The sequence below is a fragment of the Coffea arabica genome, chromosome 8c (genome assembly GCF_036785885.1).
Source record: "Coffea arabica cultivar ET-39 chromosome 8c, Coffea Arabica ET-39 HiFi, whole genome shotgun sequence".
Classification (NCBI taxonomy): Eukaryota; Viridiplantae; Streptophyta; class Magnoliopsida; order Gentianales; family Rubiaceae; genus Coffea; species Coffea arabica.
In genome coordinates this window covers 45,952,750-45,967,183 of record NC_092325.1, presented here as the reverse complement: position 1 = coordinate 45,967,183, position 14,434 = coordinate 45,952,750, and the positions used below count along the sequence as shown (strand labels likewise).

Below are 14,434 nucleotides of genomic sequence, written 5' to 3'. Positions count from 1 at the left end.
TCGCACCCTCTTAAATGTGAATGTCTTTCGGCGGTTGAGCTAATTGCGTCTGCTATGCCTTTGGAAAATGCAGCCCTCCGGAGCGCAGCCAAAGCTTTACTAATTGGAAGCTTCTTTAGATTGAAAACTAAAAGTTTTTACTTGGAAATTATGTCTAGCAGGGGAGCCGTATTTAGAGCCAGGTTTGCAGTTGTGTAGCTGTTACGGTTTCAGTTCCGAAAGGCGAAAAAGTTAACATGGATGACGCTACTCAACACTAACATTTCAGGAAGGTTTAGCAAGCCTATTTGACAAAGCTCTCGTTTCCTCTGAGATTTTTTATCCCGAGATATGGAGCAGCATTGAAGACAAGATGCAACAGACGTTAAGACTGGTATCTAATGTAGGTTCTTGGTAGTGATACTAAAGTAAAACTTCGATTGTTATATCTGATATATTCAAGGAGAAACCATCGTGTCTAAATGGAAACAATGAGAGATTAATTTTCCGTGATGGGTTCAATTCAGGAGTTAGATCCTTTATCTGTGGGACATTTTTTTTAAGGGAAAAAAAAAAAAAGAAGCAATTTATTCTGTCTAACTCTTAGAAACCAAGAATTTCATGCAAATGGGTGGTTTGACTTTGGCCAAAGCAAGAACTGATGCAGGCAGTATCCACAGGCCCTCACCACATATCATTCCAGAAGCAACCGCTGGAACGATCAGCTCCGCCTTCGCGGAGTTTAGTTTGTGCCACACGAACACAACTAGACTTCCAATGCACATATCAATTGCGACGTAAGCCCCAACTAAGAAGGGCAGTGCCATAGCCATTGGCACTGGCATCCATTTTCCGATCCTCGCCGGAGAAAGATCTTTCACTACATTGATGCCAACTGCCAAGGCAAAGAAGCCGTAACAGAGATGCAGGCAATGTTTTGGCAATGCTGAAAAGCCTTCAACTCCAAGAACGGCCATGTTTCTGTAAATAATGGCAAAGGGGGCCTTATACTCGCCGTTTGGGTTTCCAACATCAAATGCTTTATAGAACAAGTAGAAGCAGAGGGGTGCAACCACACAGCCTATAGCTGTGCCAACTGCCTGGCTCAAAAACATTGCTCTGGGGGACGTAAATGTTAGATGTCCTGTTTTAAAATCTTGCATCAGAATACAAGAAACAGCGATGACCGACTTGATGAGACCTGCCCCAGCTAATCCTGCCACAACACCATGTTCTTTTCCAACCAATGCAGCAATCAGAAAAAGCCCTACTTTACCAAAATTGTAGGCCATGTTTATATCCGTCAAACCAGCTCCATAAGCATTGCAGAAAGCTAAAGACGGAGCAAAAATGTATGCTACGACAACATAGTACCACTTAAGCGCAGGAAAGATCGAGGGAATGGCAATTGCTGAAACGATTGCCAGTGTGATGTACCCGCATGGTGCTATCCACGTTGGAATGCTTTCTCTGATGAAGAACTCATCTTGTTTCAGATCATCAATGGCGTTGTTATTTTTACTTTCCCCTGCCAAAAGAAAATATAAAGTTTTCATTTGCTTTTCTTGCACGATATTGTTTAGATTTACGCTGCTGGAGTATAATGTTTGATAATATGCTTGAAATCTCTTTAAAACACTTAACCTAAAAACAGGCCTGGTTCGAATAAAGTTTAGGAACAAAATGCTTCCAGGTACATATAGCCGAACAGATTTGTACATAACTTCACCTGATCTGATTTTTCTCTCTTTAAACTTGACGTACATGCTCGAAAGGGTCATACCAGTTATCTTGATGAAGTTGTATAGTCCATCACCCAAAAGGAGAGCAATGGGGACGAAGACCTGTTAAGAGATCACAATTAAATTGAGTCAATGATCCAGCATTATGTCGAATTCCCATATGAACATATAAATGTGTGTTGGTGTGGGGAAGAAAGATGGGAGAGACCTTATAACCACTAAGACTTTTCATACTGTCTTCTGGTAGTGCTGCAGGAAACCAATCTCCCTTTTGCTTTCTGATGAGTGGCCACATTATGCCCCATGAGAGCACCGAGCCAAGAAGCATAGACAAGTTCACGATGTGAGGACATATCATTCCAGTTCCCACATAAGTCAAGCTAAAATCAAAGTAGAACCTTAAAACAAAAAAAAAAAAAAGATCATGATGGTATAAGTGTTAGAAAGTAAAACAACTTAAATGATAGTCAGAAAAGAAAATAATTAACTAAAAGTGGTGCATGATAGAGACATACGTTTGCCTCTGAGCTTGCAGTCCAAATGTAGGAAACTGTGAGAATCCGCATTGTCCTTGACCAGAATAAAACCACTGAAAAAATCCCCATAGGAAACTCAAAGAGAACATCTTCGTGAAACCCCGTACTTGCTTTCTGGCAAATAAAAAATCTTGCGTCTTCATTACCAATATTAGTTGCTCAAAATAAAAATAAAAAAAAAACAGTTAAAAAAGAAAAGAAAAGAAAAGAAAAGGCATATTTCTTTTTATATTAAACAAAGAAACTGTACTTCGTCATCTTGTCAGCCATTGAATGAAATCCATTGATCAGAACACCAGTTGCCATGCCACTTGGAAAGCTCAATTTGTAGTCTATTATCAAGATCTGCAGACCAGTAGGAACTCCTTGTAAATTGTAAAAGAGAGTACTTGAAACTCGCAGTTAAATGATAAAGAAAATGCTGTAAGACTGTATCTTTCCTAGAAACTGTTGAACGAAGTGAATATTGTGGTCCAACAGCAGGACAGTAGCAAATTATGTTAAGACTTAAAAGAGTGGAATTGGTTGACACGATGAATAGCCTCCCATCATTTGGTCATGCTGCTATATCGGATACACATAGACAAGTATACCAGAATATCAATGTTTTGCAGAAAGCCTGGAATCTTCGGAAGTATCCATTTATTATAGTGCAGCTAATTAAGGAGCAGGATCCAAATCACAGATATGAATGCAACTTTGTAAATTTCTCGCTCAAAAAATAGAGCGAAACTTGAGCAAAAAAGATGTTAAACTTGACGAATCGCAGCATATCTGATGAACAAAAGATACAGGAAAATGAACAAAACCAACAATAAAGACAAATGTCATATACATTCGTGAACATGTACCTTTCGGAGTGGAATCAACGCAAAAAGACCAATGAAACTAATTGCACAGAGATAACCGATCATCCAACCAATCTCAGGTTCCTTGTAGCTGCCCGGAGGATTTCCCGCAGTGCTTACTCCTGCCTGCTCATATGTCTTCTTATTTAGAGCTAACAGATAAGAACCAAATCCGCCTGAAAGTTCGAAAACAAAGCAAAAGAGCTTAGAGAATCAGACAGTGCTAAGAGAGTCGACAAACTAAACTTGTAGCAGACAAACTAACCTCCCACTGCAATGCTGTAACATGCAACTGCACAAGTTTGTATCAGAGTGTTCTCCTGCTGCGTGAAGGGGACTGAAACTAGTCCAATCTTTCGAACCAGCTTTGTCCATGTACGGACAACAATGAACGCAAGAAGAGCAGCTGAGACATTAAGGTTGGGGCTGATCCCCGTGGTAAGGCTCAGCTTCATAATTATGATGGTGTAGATGGTCCCTACGAATATGCTGGCAATGACACCTCGGACAGTGATCTGATTCTTCCATGGTTGAAGTCTCCTCTGAACCTCGGCCTCTTTCTGCGGCTCATCCAAGGCCTCTCTCTCAATTATTTCTTCCTTCTGATTATGGATTGTCCTTTTTTCAACATCCATTGGTTCTACAGGAGTAATCTGCATCATTTTGATTTCCAGAAAAACCTCAGTGCAGTGCCCTCAAAGACTGGATGAGAATGATAAATATAGGGTGCACACACACGACAGAATATGAGCAATTTATCATGCATCCGAAGTCCGTCCTGTCTGGACTTTCTTATTGGTTTGCTTGAATGAAGGAAGTAATAAAGGTGGTACTATTGCGGAAAAAATAAAAGAATCCATAGAGAAAGTACAGCCGGATGGTTGATAGTTTAATAAAGGTGTATACTTTAATGCTTGAACAGGAATTTATGCAGAGCTGTGGCCAATTCCAAAGCTTCCATATGGGTTGTGCCCACAACTACACTCCCGTCCTAAACTTCCATAGTATAATGGTTTTAATAAAAATCAGAGAGCTCCCAGGCTTTTACCCTTCGCTTTTCTTGGGCTGATCGGTGATACTTGATTTTGAAGGCTGAGGAAATCTAGAACACTAAAATAATCATGAAAAGATTCAAACTCTAGGGACAAGAGTAGGTCAATGATTCAAATAAGTAGCATCCCAAATTTAATTATACTTTTTTTTCTTCTTTGAATCCTCTTATGTGTAGGTTGGCAATACAATAGAATACAATACAATACAGCGGTTTGTGTCAATGAAGCAGTACTAGTATCTATACATTTTCCCAGTATCAAAATACATACATGTGAACTCTATGACCCGGTTGGACTCTACAGAATAGAAGAGTACTGATTAACTTGTCATTTTGGCCATATGCCTCCTCCATGTCTATGGTCCTGGAAAGGATACCTTCATGCCAGTACTGATAATACCATTTTCTTTTTTAAGAAAAGAAAAGAAAAAGGATGAAAGAAAATTGTGTTGGACTTTTCTTGAAGTAGATCTTATCACTACTGACTCTCGTTTGTCCACATGCAACTTGAGGTCGTGGTAGTCGTGACAATGGCGGAATCAGTAGAGAGAAGATTCTGAGTCTATAATGTGTACAAGTATGTGGTTCATATGTTGACCTGTGGAAAGTTTAATAGGTTTGCCAGTTTTTCAAAACTTTGGACGATGATTGATGAGGAATGAAAACTACAATAAGCGCAATCTGATTGGTCGGTCACAAGGGTCGGAATGAGATTCCTTTGGTTGGAACGCTGTGCACAACTTGATCATTAATTTTTATTTTTTTGAGAAGACTTGACTTGATCATCAATAATAATACTCATTTTTTTCTTGCCATTAAATGCGGAGTGAGTTTGTATGCTGGGAAAGAAAACCTTCGATTGGTCGAAGATCTTCTTCTGGTTTTGCAGGTCCACGTCCAAATAAACAATTTCCAGAGGAATTCGATTAACGAGAAACTCAAACTTATATATTTTTTGTCCTTCGAGCTTCAAATAGAGAGTTGCTTAAACTGATCATTTGTCCTCAGCCTTCCCTTTGTTATAAACAAAACAGTGGGTATAATCGTCCTCGGCCTTCATGTGTCGCTTCCTGTCTGGTCTTGTTCATTTGAGCGTACGACGAGTAGCTTTCTGGTAGGTATATTTTGTTTCTTAAAAATCAAGCAATAATTTTGACTTTGTGGTCTGGAGGAGCATCTTCCCCGGAAATTAGGCACGAAGAGAAGTCCCCATCTTGCCACCTAAGCTAATACGTTTCTCATTATACAAATTTATTATTATGTGCATAAGGGATTATATCTAGCCTCTGCCTAACACGCACCTTTAAACATTTATGCATCACATTGATGTGAATGTTCATAATAAACCTTTTCAAACAGCAAATGCATATAAATATATAACACAATTTTTTGTTTAGTGAATCTACGATAAAGGGGCGGATTTGTCACTTATAATTCAATTAAATTGACCCGTTCATATTCATCTATCAATAATTGGTGGATAGTTAGTTGACTCGTCCTTTTCATTTATACCCAATTTAAAATAATTATATGTTTAAACTCAACTTTTAGTGAGTGTTAAGTAAATACATTTGAATTTCTTTTCAATCTAATAACAATAATAAAAACACCGCTATTTTTTTTTTTTGTTAAATAACATGCGGAAAAATAGAAAAAAAATATAAGTAGAATTTTAAATGATTTGTAAATGAATAATTGATATACCTAATTGTATCCATTATCCAATTATGATCGTCAGTTCGAATCGAATCATCCATTTTTGACACTTGTAGGCATTGAGCAGTAAATACACGCTACTATTTCTTTGGCTGCTACTTTTACAAAACAAAAATATATATCGTGTAGCATAGGCATGGCCACGGTTCCAGAACCAACGGTTCTGGTTCTAGAACCGCCGGTTCTGGTTCTTCAAAGAGGTAGAACCAGAACCGCACCATATAAGATGGTTCTGGTTCTGGTTCCAGAACCGGCGGTTCTGGTTCTTCAAAGAGGTAGAACCAGAACCGCATAGTTCTGATTTCTATTCCTTATGGTTCCGGTTCCGGTTCCGGTTCCGTATGGTTGTTTCTTTCTTCCGTTGAGAGCCCGAGGACCTCTGTGCAAGTCAGGAGCCCCCGAGAGCAAAAATTGAAGAAGCTCATTTTTTCTCTTCGAATACAAGCTTTTTCTTCCGAGCCCTTCTTTGCAATTTTTTCCTCTTGGATCCGTTGAGAGCTTGGTCAAAAGGTTGTGGTGGATCATGATGATCATCATGATGTCTCTACTTTTATTATTTTTTATATTAATTATTTTTAATTTTTTTAACGGTTCTAGAACCGGCGGTTCTGGTTCTGGTTCTATTTTTTAGAGAACCAGAACCGGAACCTTTATCCAAGGTTCTATTACGGTTCTGATTCCACGGTTCTGGTTCCGGTTCTGGTCCGGTTCCAAACGGTCCGGTTCCGGTCCGGTTCCCGGTTCCAAATGGAACCATGGCCATGCCTAGTGTAGCAGCAGCCTTCGCCATATAGATATAGGAAAGGAGTTTATGTTTCCACCTTTTAACCATCATATTATTGACCAAACTTCTTTCTCACGACCGTTATGATTGAATGGAATATTAGGAGTTATAATTCAGATGGAAGGATTAGGCGAGAGCACGCCAACGTAAGCTAGTTGCCCGCAGTCCTACGGTTGACAAAAGACGAGGTTATACACATAAATTGGTACAAAGTACTATGATTTCCACAATAAAAATTGAAGTAGAGCCCATGCACCGAGACAACACACAAATAAATACTCCATGAGCTATTATTACGACTTTTTGACCCAAAAAAAAAAAAAAAGAAGAAGCTATTATTATGACTTGGAGTGATGAATGATGATGCCTTATCAGTCAGTCCATTTCGTTGGCATTGAATGGAACCAAATGGTAGGTCTTCCATTCGTGAGTTTATGAGCGTCTCATACCCTGTATGTATAATTATGACAAGGGACTGTAGACTCTGGATTTAATTGTGCAATTTGTTTGCCTGATCTGGCTCCTGAGCCTAGAAACATATACTTATGGACGCTTTTTTAGACTTAGTAATAAAACATAGAAGTTTGGCTGCCTTGTATCTTATGCTTAGTAACCACGAATATGGACGTTTGACAGATCTCAATGACCTTTTTTTTTTTTTTTTTTTTCTGGTGCCTCAATTTAGTAGGCAGCAAGTGGGCATGTTTGATCTTCACAATCTCACCTTACAAAAGATCAAGTTCCATGTGTATCTTTTCCATTTTCTTTGAGCTAATTTCAGTGGGCGTGGGCCAAAAAACCAGCCAACAGCAAAAGGGAAAGAGAGGGCAGAAATGATTCATTATTGTTACATAAGGTTATACGAAGCAGAAAAGTCATCCAAAAGAATAATACAGTAATGTTTTTGAAAAAAAAAAAAAAAAGGTATTAAAGCTCAATCAACGAGATAAATAGTTTCCTATTTGTGGCAAGTTGCAGCAGCCCTGTAAACCGAGAAGAAGCATAAGAATACAAGAAAACGAAAACAGAAATTTTACCAGAGGAGATGTCACAGCTGTGATGCAAACAAAAAAGCCCAACACGCAACGGGATTGAAATTAATGCAGGCTCTCGCTCATGAACTGATCAGTTACCTCAATCACCATCTGAGTAGAGTAGGTTGCACTCCTGATCAGTACTGTAACTGCTGATGCGCTGAAAACAACGACGGAAGAGTCAAAACAGGCATGCTCCCATATTGAGAAGGGGAGTCCAACCCTTATCGCCTTGACAACATAGAAAGGCAACTCCGACTCCGTCATTTGTTCGTAGCCTGTGACCATGTTGCAGTTGGACAGTAACGTAAACAGTCGAGAATCCTGGAAATAATAATAATGCTGCTCTCAACCCTAACTATCACTCCCCTACTACCTCGTGAAAATCCCTAGTAGTCCCGCAGATGATTGTCCCGCAGATGAATTCGCTTTTTTGGAGGGGTATTGTGGAAAATCAACTATCCTGAACAACAAAAAATTTTCGAGTTGCTCCAAAAAAAACCCAAACTGGGAGAGTTGCATTTGCCCACCCGTCTTGACTGGATAGCACAGCACAGCGTTGTTAGATGCTCATATGTTTTGTTTTTCGAGCGTTAAGCAGAGCTGCATAGATTAATCATTGGGTATATCAAACAATCCTCAACCTCGTAATCATACATTAGGTTCTCACGATGCATCATTAGTCCATTCGTGAGTCGTGATCACTAGTGAGTGGGGTGACACTGCATTATATACCTCTGGTTAAAATGCAGTTATATTGTGTAAATATATCTCTGGTTACATATATATATAGCAGTCCACTAGAGAATTTTTCTCCTTACCTCTCATGTGAAAATTATCTCACTGAAGATAACAAACAGCATGAAGCGAAAGAAAGTAGAAACCTTTGAGTCGTAGGATGAAGCATTTTGCTGTCCAAAGATGTCATGAGTTTAGTAATTTGGCATAACCTTAGAGTTTTTTTACATTTAATTTTTGAAATTGCCTAACCTTAGAGTATGAAGCGTAATTTAACTAAACTCACGAGAATGTAATTATTTGTTGGTTTTTTAAGAGCATACATTAAGAACCAATGCCTTAGTTAGTGATGCAAAAAAAGGGCTAACAAAAGACTTGTTATTGAACGTCGATAATAATTTTATGTTTTTCACTCGTCAACTCACTATTTATAGTGTTTATATTTATACGAAACAAACTAACATGTTGTTTGGATAGAGTATTATTTGAAATATTATTTGGAATAATTACTGTAACACTTTTTGTGATGTGATATATGTGAGATAAAAAATTGATTGGGAATATAAAAAGATTAGTTGGAAAATGTATTTATGATGCAAACGAAATATTATTTGAAATAATATATATATCCAAATATATATTATATAGGGTCCGTTTGGATTCTTGTTTTTGGACCTGTTTTTGAAAAACTGTTTTTCACAATCCAAATGCTACAGTAAATGTGTATTTCAAAAACAACTCCAAAAACACCAATATCCAAACAATATATCAAAAACAACTCCAAATACATATTTAATATGTTTATTTCAACTTATATATTTCAATTATGTATAGAATATATATATATTATATTAATTTAAATATATTTATTTATACATATTATAAATATTTTACTTTATATAAAATATATTTTTATATATTTATATAAATTATATAAATTATATAAATTATATATATTATAAATATGTTATTATACATTTATATAAATGTTATATATTATATATATTTAATATATACATAATATATATTATATATATTGAACATTTATATAAATGTACATTTAAACATAATATATATATTTATGTATATTTATAATATACATTTATATTATGTATTATATATAATATAATACATTTATACATTTATATTAATATACATAATATTAATTACACATTTATACATAATATTAATAAATGTATACATTTATATTTATTACATTAATACATTTATACATAGTATTAATATATATTTATAATATATTAATTTATACATTTATATAATATTCATTTATAATTTATACACATTTATAATAATATACATTTATATATTTATAAATATATTTATATAATGTATTATATATAATATAATACACTTATAATACATTTATATATTTATTTATAAATATAATATATAATAAATAAATATAATACACTTATTTATTTATATATAATATATAAATTTATTTATAAATATAATATACTTATTTATTTATACATAATATATAAATATATTTATTTATAAATATTTATAATTGTATTATAAATGCATAAATGTATATAAATATAAAAACATAAAAATTATAAATTATAAATTATAAATATACATTTATATAATATTCATTTATAATTTATACACATTTATAATAATATACATTTATACAGTTACAAATATATTTATATTATGTATTATATATAATATAATACACTTATAATACATTTACATATTTATTTATAAATATAATATATAATAAATAAATAAATATAATACACTTATTTATTTATATATAATATATAAATTTATTTATAAATATAATACACTTACTTATTTAGAATAATATATAAATATATTTATTTATAAATATTTATAATTGTATTATAAATGCATAAATGTATATAAATATAAAAACATAAAAATTATAAATTATAAATTACAATATACATTTATATAATATTCATTTATAATTTATATATTTATAGTAATATACATTTAAACATTTATAAATATATTTATATTATGTATTATATATAATATAATACATTTATATATAAATATATGAATATATTTATTTATAAAAGTACAAATATATTTATTTATAAATATTTAAATATATTTATTTATAAATATTAATAAATGTATTATAAATGCATAAATGTATATAAATATAAAAATATAAAAATTATAATTTATAATTTATACATTTATATAATATTCATTTATAATTTATACATTTATAAATATATTTATATTATGTATTATATATAATATAATACATTTATATATTTTTATATAAATTTATTTATGTATAAATATTTATAAATGTATAATTATATATTGTTATAAAAATATAAAAATTATAAATTATAAAAATACTCGAAAATATGTTTTAAAAATACATCTAAAAATAATCCATAAAACATCTACAGTAAAAGTTTTTTATATAATTTTTGAAAAATAACCCCAAAAACAAGTAATCCAAACGGACTTGTATTTGAAAAACGAAATGCTACAGTGCTGTTTTTGAAAAACAACCCCAAAAACAGCTAATCCAAACGGACCCTATGATTTTTAGGTAACAGGCTCAAGGTGGTCCCCACTACTGGGAGTGGGGGGGGGGGGTTTTGTTTTGGTGGGCGGAGGGCAGGACTTAGGGTTGGATTGACGCTGGGCATGTGGTTTGGTATTGGAGGGTAGAGGCCCAATGTAAATCTACGGCGTAAGCAGGTTCTCTTGGTCTGCTATATTGATCACAGCCATTGATACAGACATAACTCAGAGAGTAATGAAAATCCAACATTCAAGCTTCGAACCAAAAGGATCCAACTCGTTTCCTGAATGCCGATGAATTGCTGATATACATATCCAGACCGCTTTCTATTGATTTACAATATTCACAAAATTCCATCAGATTGTTCGTGTCTTCTGATCGTTGGTGCATGGTCATAGTTTTTTTTTTTTTTTTTTTTTAAGTCATGGTAAGCTTCACTGCAAGGATCGCGCCGGCTGGGTAGGAGTGCAATTGTGTTTGGATACAAAATTTATCCCAAATAATAACATATTTTCTATTCCATATTTTTATATTCTCAATCAACCGAAATGATGAGAACCGAAATGATGAGAGTGTTTGGATATCCCAAATAATATTTCGCTTGTATCATAAACACATTTCTCAACCTACCTTTTTATAATCCCAATCACCTTTTTATCTCACATACATCACATCACAAAAAGTGCTACAATAATTATTCCAAATAATATTTCAAATAATACACTATCCAAACAAACCCGATATGAAATGCAAAACACTGCAAACCTTAAGGGACCTTTTCGTGATTTTTCCTAGATTAGATGACAAAAAGGGTCGGGGCCGTGGTGGTTCCTCACCAAAAACCAAAGCAGAAATCGGTAGTGGGTGGCAGCACATCATTCGAGAGTCTCCTGCCGCACGCGGCAATTCGAAATACTGTTGGCCAGTGGCAGCCCACCCGCTGAAAGACCCTGAAAACCGTGTGCTCCCCCTGGCTCGCTCTGGTGCAAATTGCAAAACCCATCAACCATCGCCCGCCCCTAACTTATTTGTTTCTTCTCGTTCCCTGCATCTATATCTTGTGCTAGAAATGATTGTAGTCAATGCAACTATATCCCTTCCCCTATCAAACTATCAAATCATTTAAAACTGCTCATCATCTATCTAACCACCGAGTGCTGTTTGAAATAATGTGCAGAGGGTCTCAAGGTATCGAAGAGCGAGAGCCCTTGAAGATCAAAGCTTTTCACGTACATTTATCGTTCTCCATCACCACCAACTTGCTTCAGATCAAGAAACCGGCCTTCTTGTATGATTCTCTAACCCTGCATTTCCTTCCTCGAATCAATGGTGCTTCCTTGGAGATCGAGGGGTCGAGCCTTCGTCCCGATACCCCTGGCTTTATTACGCTGCACCCACTTGTATCTTCTTCGGCCGCCGCCCATCATCATCATCATCATCATCATCATCAGTACGGTAGTAGGGAGAGAGTGAGGGTTAGCCAAGGCTCCCGCTTTGAGATCTACGCTAGTGATGATGTCAAGTTGTTGAAGGGAACTTTTAGGAAGGACGGCGATCGCGATAATGAGGATCCGCGGGGAGTAGCGGATGTCAATAAGTGGAAATTGGATTGTAGGTGCCAGTTGGAGTTGGGGGAGGATTCTCATTTCCTGCGGGAGGCTGAGGTGTGCGTGGAGGTGGAAGGACGCGGGGTGGGGTCCATGATCAGCGACAAGGTGGCGATGGTACTCCCCCGGAGAAGGGGAAGGCGGCACTGTTTTGAATGGTTGGAGGAGATTCCTGAGGAGAGGGAAGTTGATGAATCTGATGGCGGCGGCTGCTGCTGCTGCTCCTCCTGCGGTTCTGATGATGAGAAAGCCGGGAGTGTCGGGGACCGCCGGATGGACGACGGTACTTGTAGTGCGGATACAGTTACAGTACCAGAAGCAGAAGGAGGCGGATATTGGGCCGCTGTGGAAGGTGTTGGGATTTGGGTCATGTGCTTGGGTGGTGTTGCCTACTTGCTTTCTAAAACTTCTTCCACCCGGGTCCTTGCTAGAACCGCCACAAGAAGGCAAAACGGATTATCGTTTTTCAACAAAATCAAATACTACCACTGGTAGTGGTAGAATTTCCTGGTTACTTTCCGATTTGTTTATTTTTATTTTGACTTTCCTCCCCTTTTGGTGAGTATACAGCAGTCCAGAAACGTGGCAAAGACCATAATACACTCGCGGTATCTGAGACGATTATTTCGTGGATTTGCATTTGTGCAGTTCTCCGTGGGTCGACCCTGTTCTTCCTCTCTTCTGGCTGGGCAGGGCATGGCATGGCAGGCCTCAAACATTAAGTCATTTTGAATGGCAGTACAGGAGTCACTGTAATGCGAAGACAGGCGACAAATAGAGAAGAAAAAAAAAAAAGAAATCAAGTAGCTTAAGAAAATGATAATGGAGGTTAATGTAAATTTAGGAGTTGGAAAGGAGGTTGAATTGTAATTTGAACCTTAATAAAAAAAAGTTTCTAAAGATTTGTTACTGTTATTATTAAACACGTCTAAAATGAGGAAGGCATTTTCTTTTTTCGGATCCTCCCGAGGATATCATCAGACCTTTGACCAAACAAGTTTATACTACTGTGAAAACTTTACCTTATGCGCTGAACTTTGAGCCCCGACGGTAATGAATTCTTCATGCATGACCTTAATCCCATCCCAATATTTTGTGAAAGCTTTCTCATCTTTTTAGTTTTTACTTGCTGCTGTGGTGGACTCTGTTTTCCACTTAGCTTTATTTATTAGTTCCCCTTTAATGCAAGGTCTATAGAAATCCCATCATCATTAAGGTCAGCCCCATCAAAGCAGTTAATTTGGAGGGGTTAAGAGCATAGAAAAACCGCAACGGATCTTCTGTCCCACATCCTGTGCCACTCTCTGTCCCGCTTTTTATTATATTGCTATTTCTCATTCATAAACATCATGTTTTAATTCTTTTTTTGCTTCCTTAAGATCCAATAACTATTAATTCAGTAAAAAATAAATATAACAGTTTCAAAAAAGCAATATATAATAGAAAATTAAAAAATACAGCAGAAAATTCATAAAAAATCTCATTTTTTATGCATTTTGATTTTTTGAGTATGTTAAATTTTGTGTATTACTCAATAATAGTTATTGGATCTTAAGGAAGCAAAAAAAGAATTAAAACATGATGTTTATGAATGAGAAATAGCAATATAATAAAAAGTGGGACAGAGAGTGGCACAAGATGTGGGACAGAAGATCCGTTGCAATAGAAAACACGTAAGTAGCTTCAATTTGTGAAAACATACACAGGTGTAACCACTGGGTCATTAGACCACCATCTAGTTGGCTACTAAAATGTCACATTTAAGTGACTTGTTTTCAATAAAATTCAAACGAATGTGCACCACCTGCTGTATATTCCTTCAAACATATACAGCGTTGCTAAGCGATTTGTAAT

At 35.5% G+C, this 14,434-nt stretch overlaps 2 protein-coding genes across 7 annotated transcripts; one reads left to right on the top strand and one right to left on the bottom strand.

Moving 5' to 3' along the window:
* Nucleotides 1–397: 397 nt before the first annotated feature.
* On the bottom strand, nucleotides 398–4,602 carry LOC113730931 (metal-nicotianamine transporter YSL1-like). Of its 6 annotated transcripts, none has more exons than XM_072062374.1 (8): nucleotides 4,428–4,602; nucleotides 3,371–3,758; nucleotides 3,109–3,281; nucleotides 2,508–2,602; nucleotides 2,237–2,371; nucleotides 1,930–2,119; nucleotides 1,763–1,823; nucleotides 398–1,507 (listed from the first exon to the last, which is right to left on the bottom strand). In XM_072062374.1, exons 2-8 carry the CDS (start codon nucleotides 3,738–3,740, stop codon nucleotides 576–578), a joined length of 1,956 nt encoding a protein of 651 aa, XP_071918475.1. In that variant the 5' UTR covers nucleotides 3,741–3,758; nucleotides 4,428–4,602; the 3' UTR covers nucleotides 398–575. The 6 variants fall into 6 exon arrangements, with proteins under 6 accessions (XP_071918475.1, XP_071918471.1, XP_071918473.1 ...); XM_072062370.1 differs by having other exon boundaries at nucleotides 1,709–1,823; nucleotides 4,428–4,568; XM_072062372.1 differs by lacking the exon at nucleotides 4,428–4,602 and adding an exon at nucleotides 4,154–4,315 and having other exon boundaries at nucleotides 1,709–1,823.
* A 7,540-nt stretch (nucleotides 4,603–12,142) lies between these two features.
* LOC140013604 (uncharacterized) lies at nucleotides 12,143–13,075 on the top strand. The gene has a single exon (XM_072062953.1). It carries the CDS (start codon nucleotides 12,143–12,145, stop codon nucleotides 13,073–13,075), a length of 933 nt encoding a protein of 310 aa, XP_071919054.1.
* Nucleotides 13,076–14,434: the final 1,359 nt, after the last annotated feature.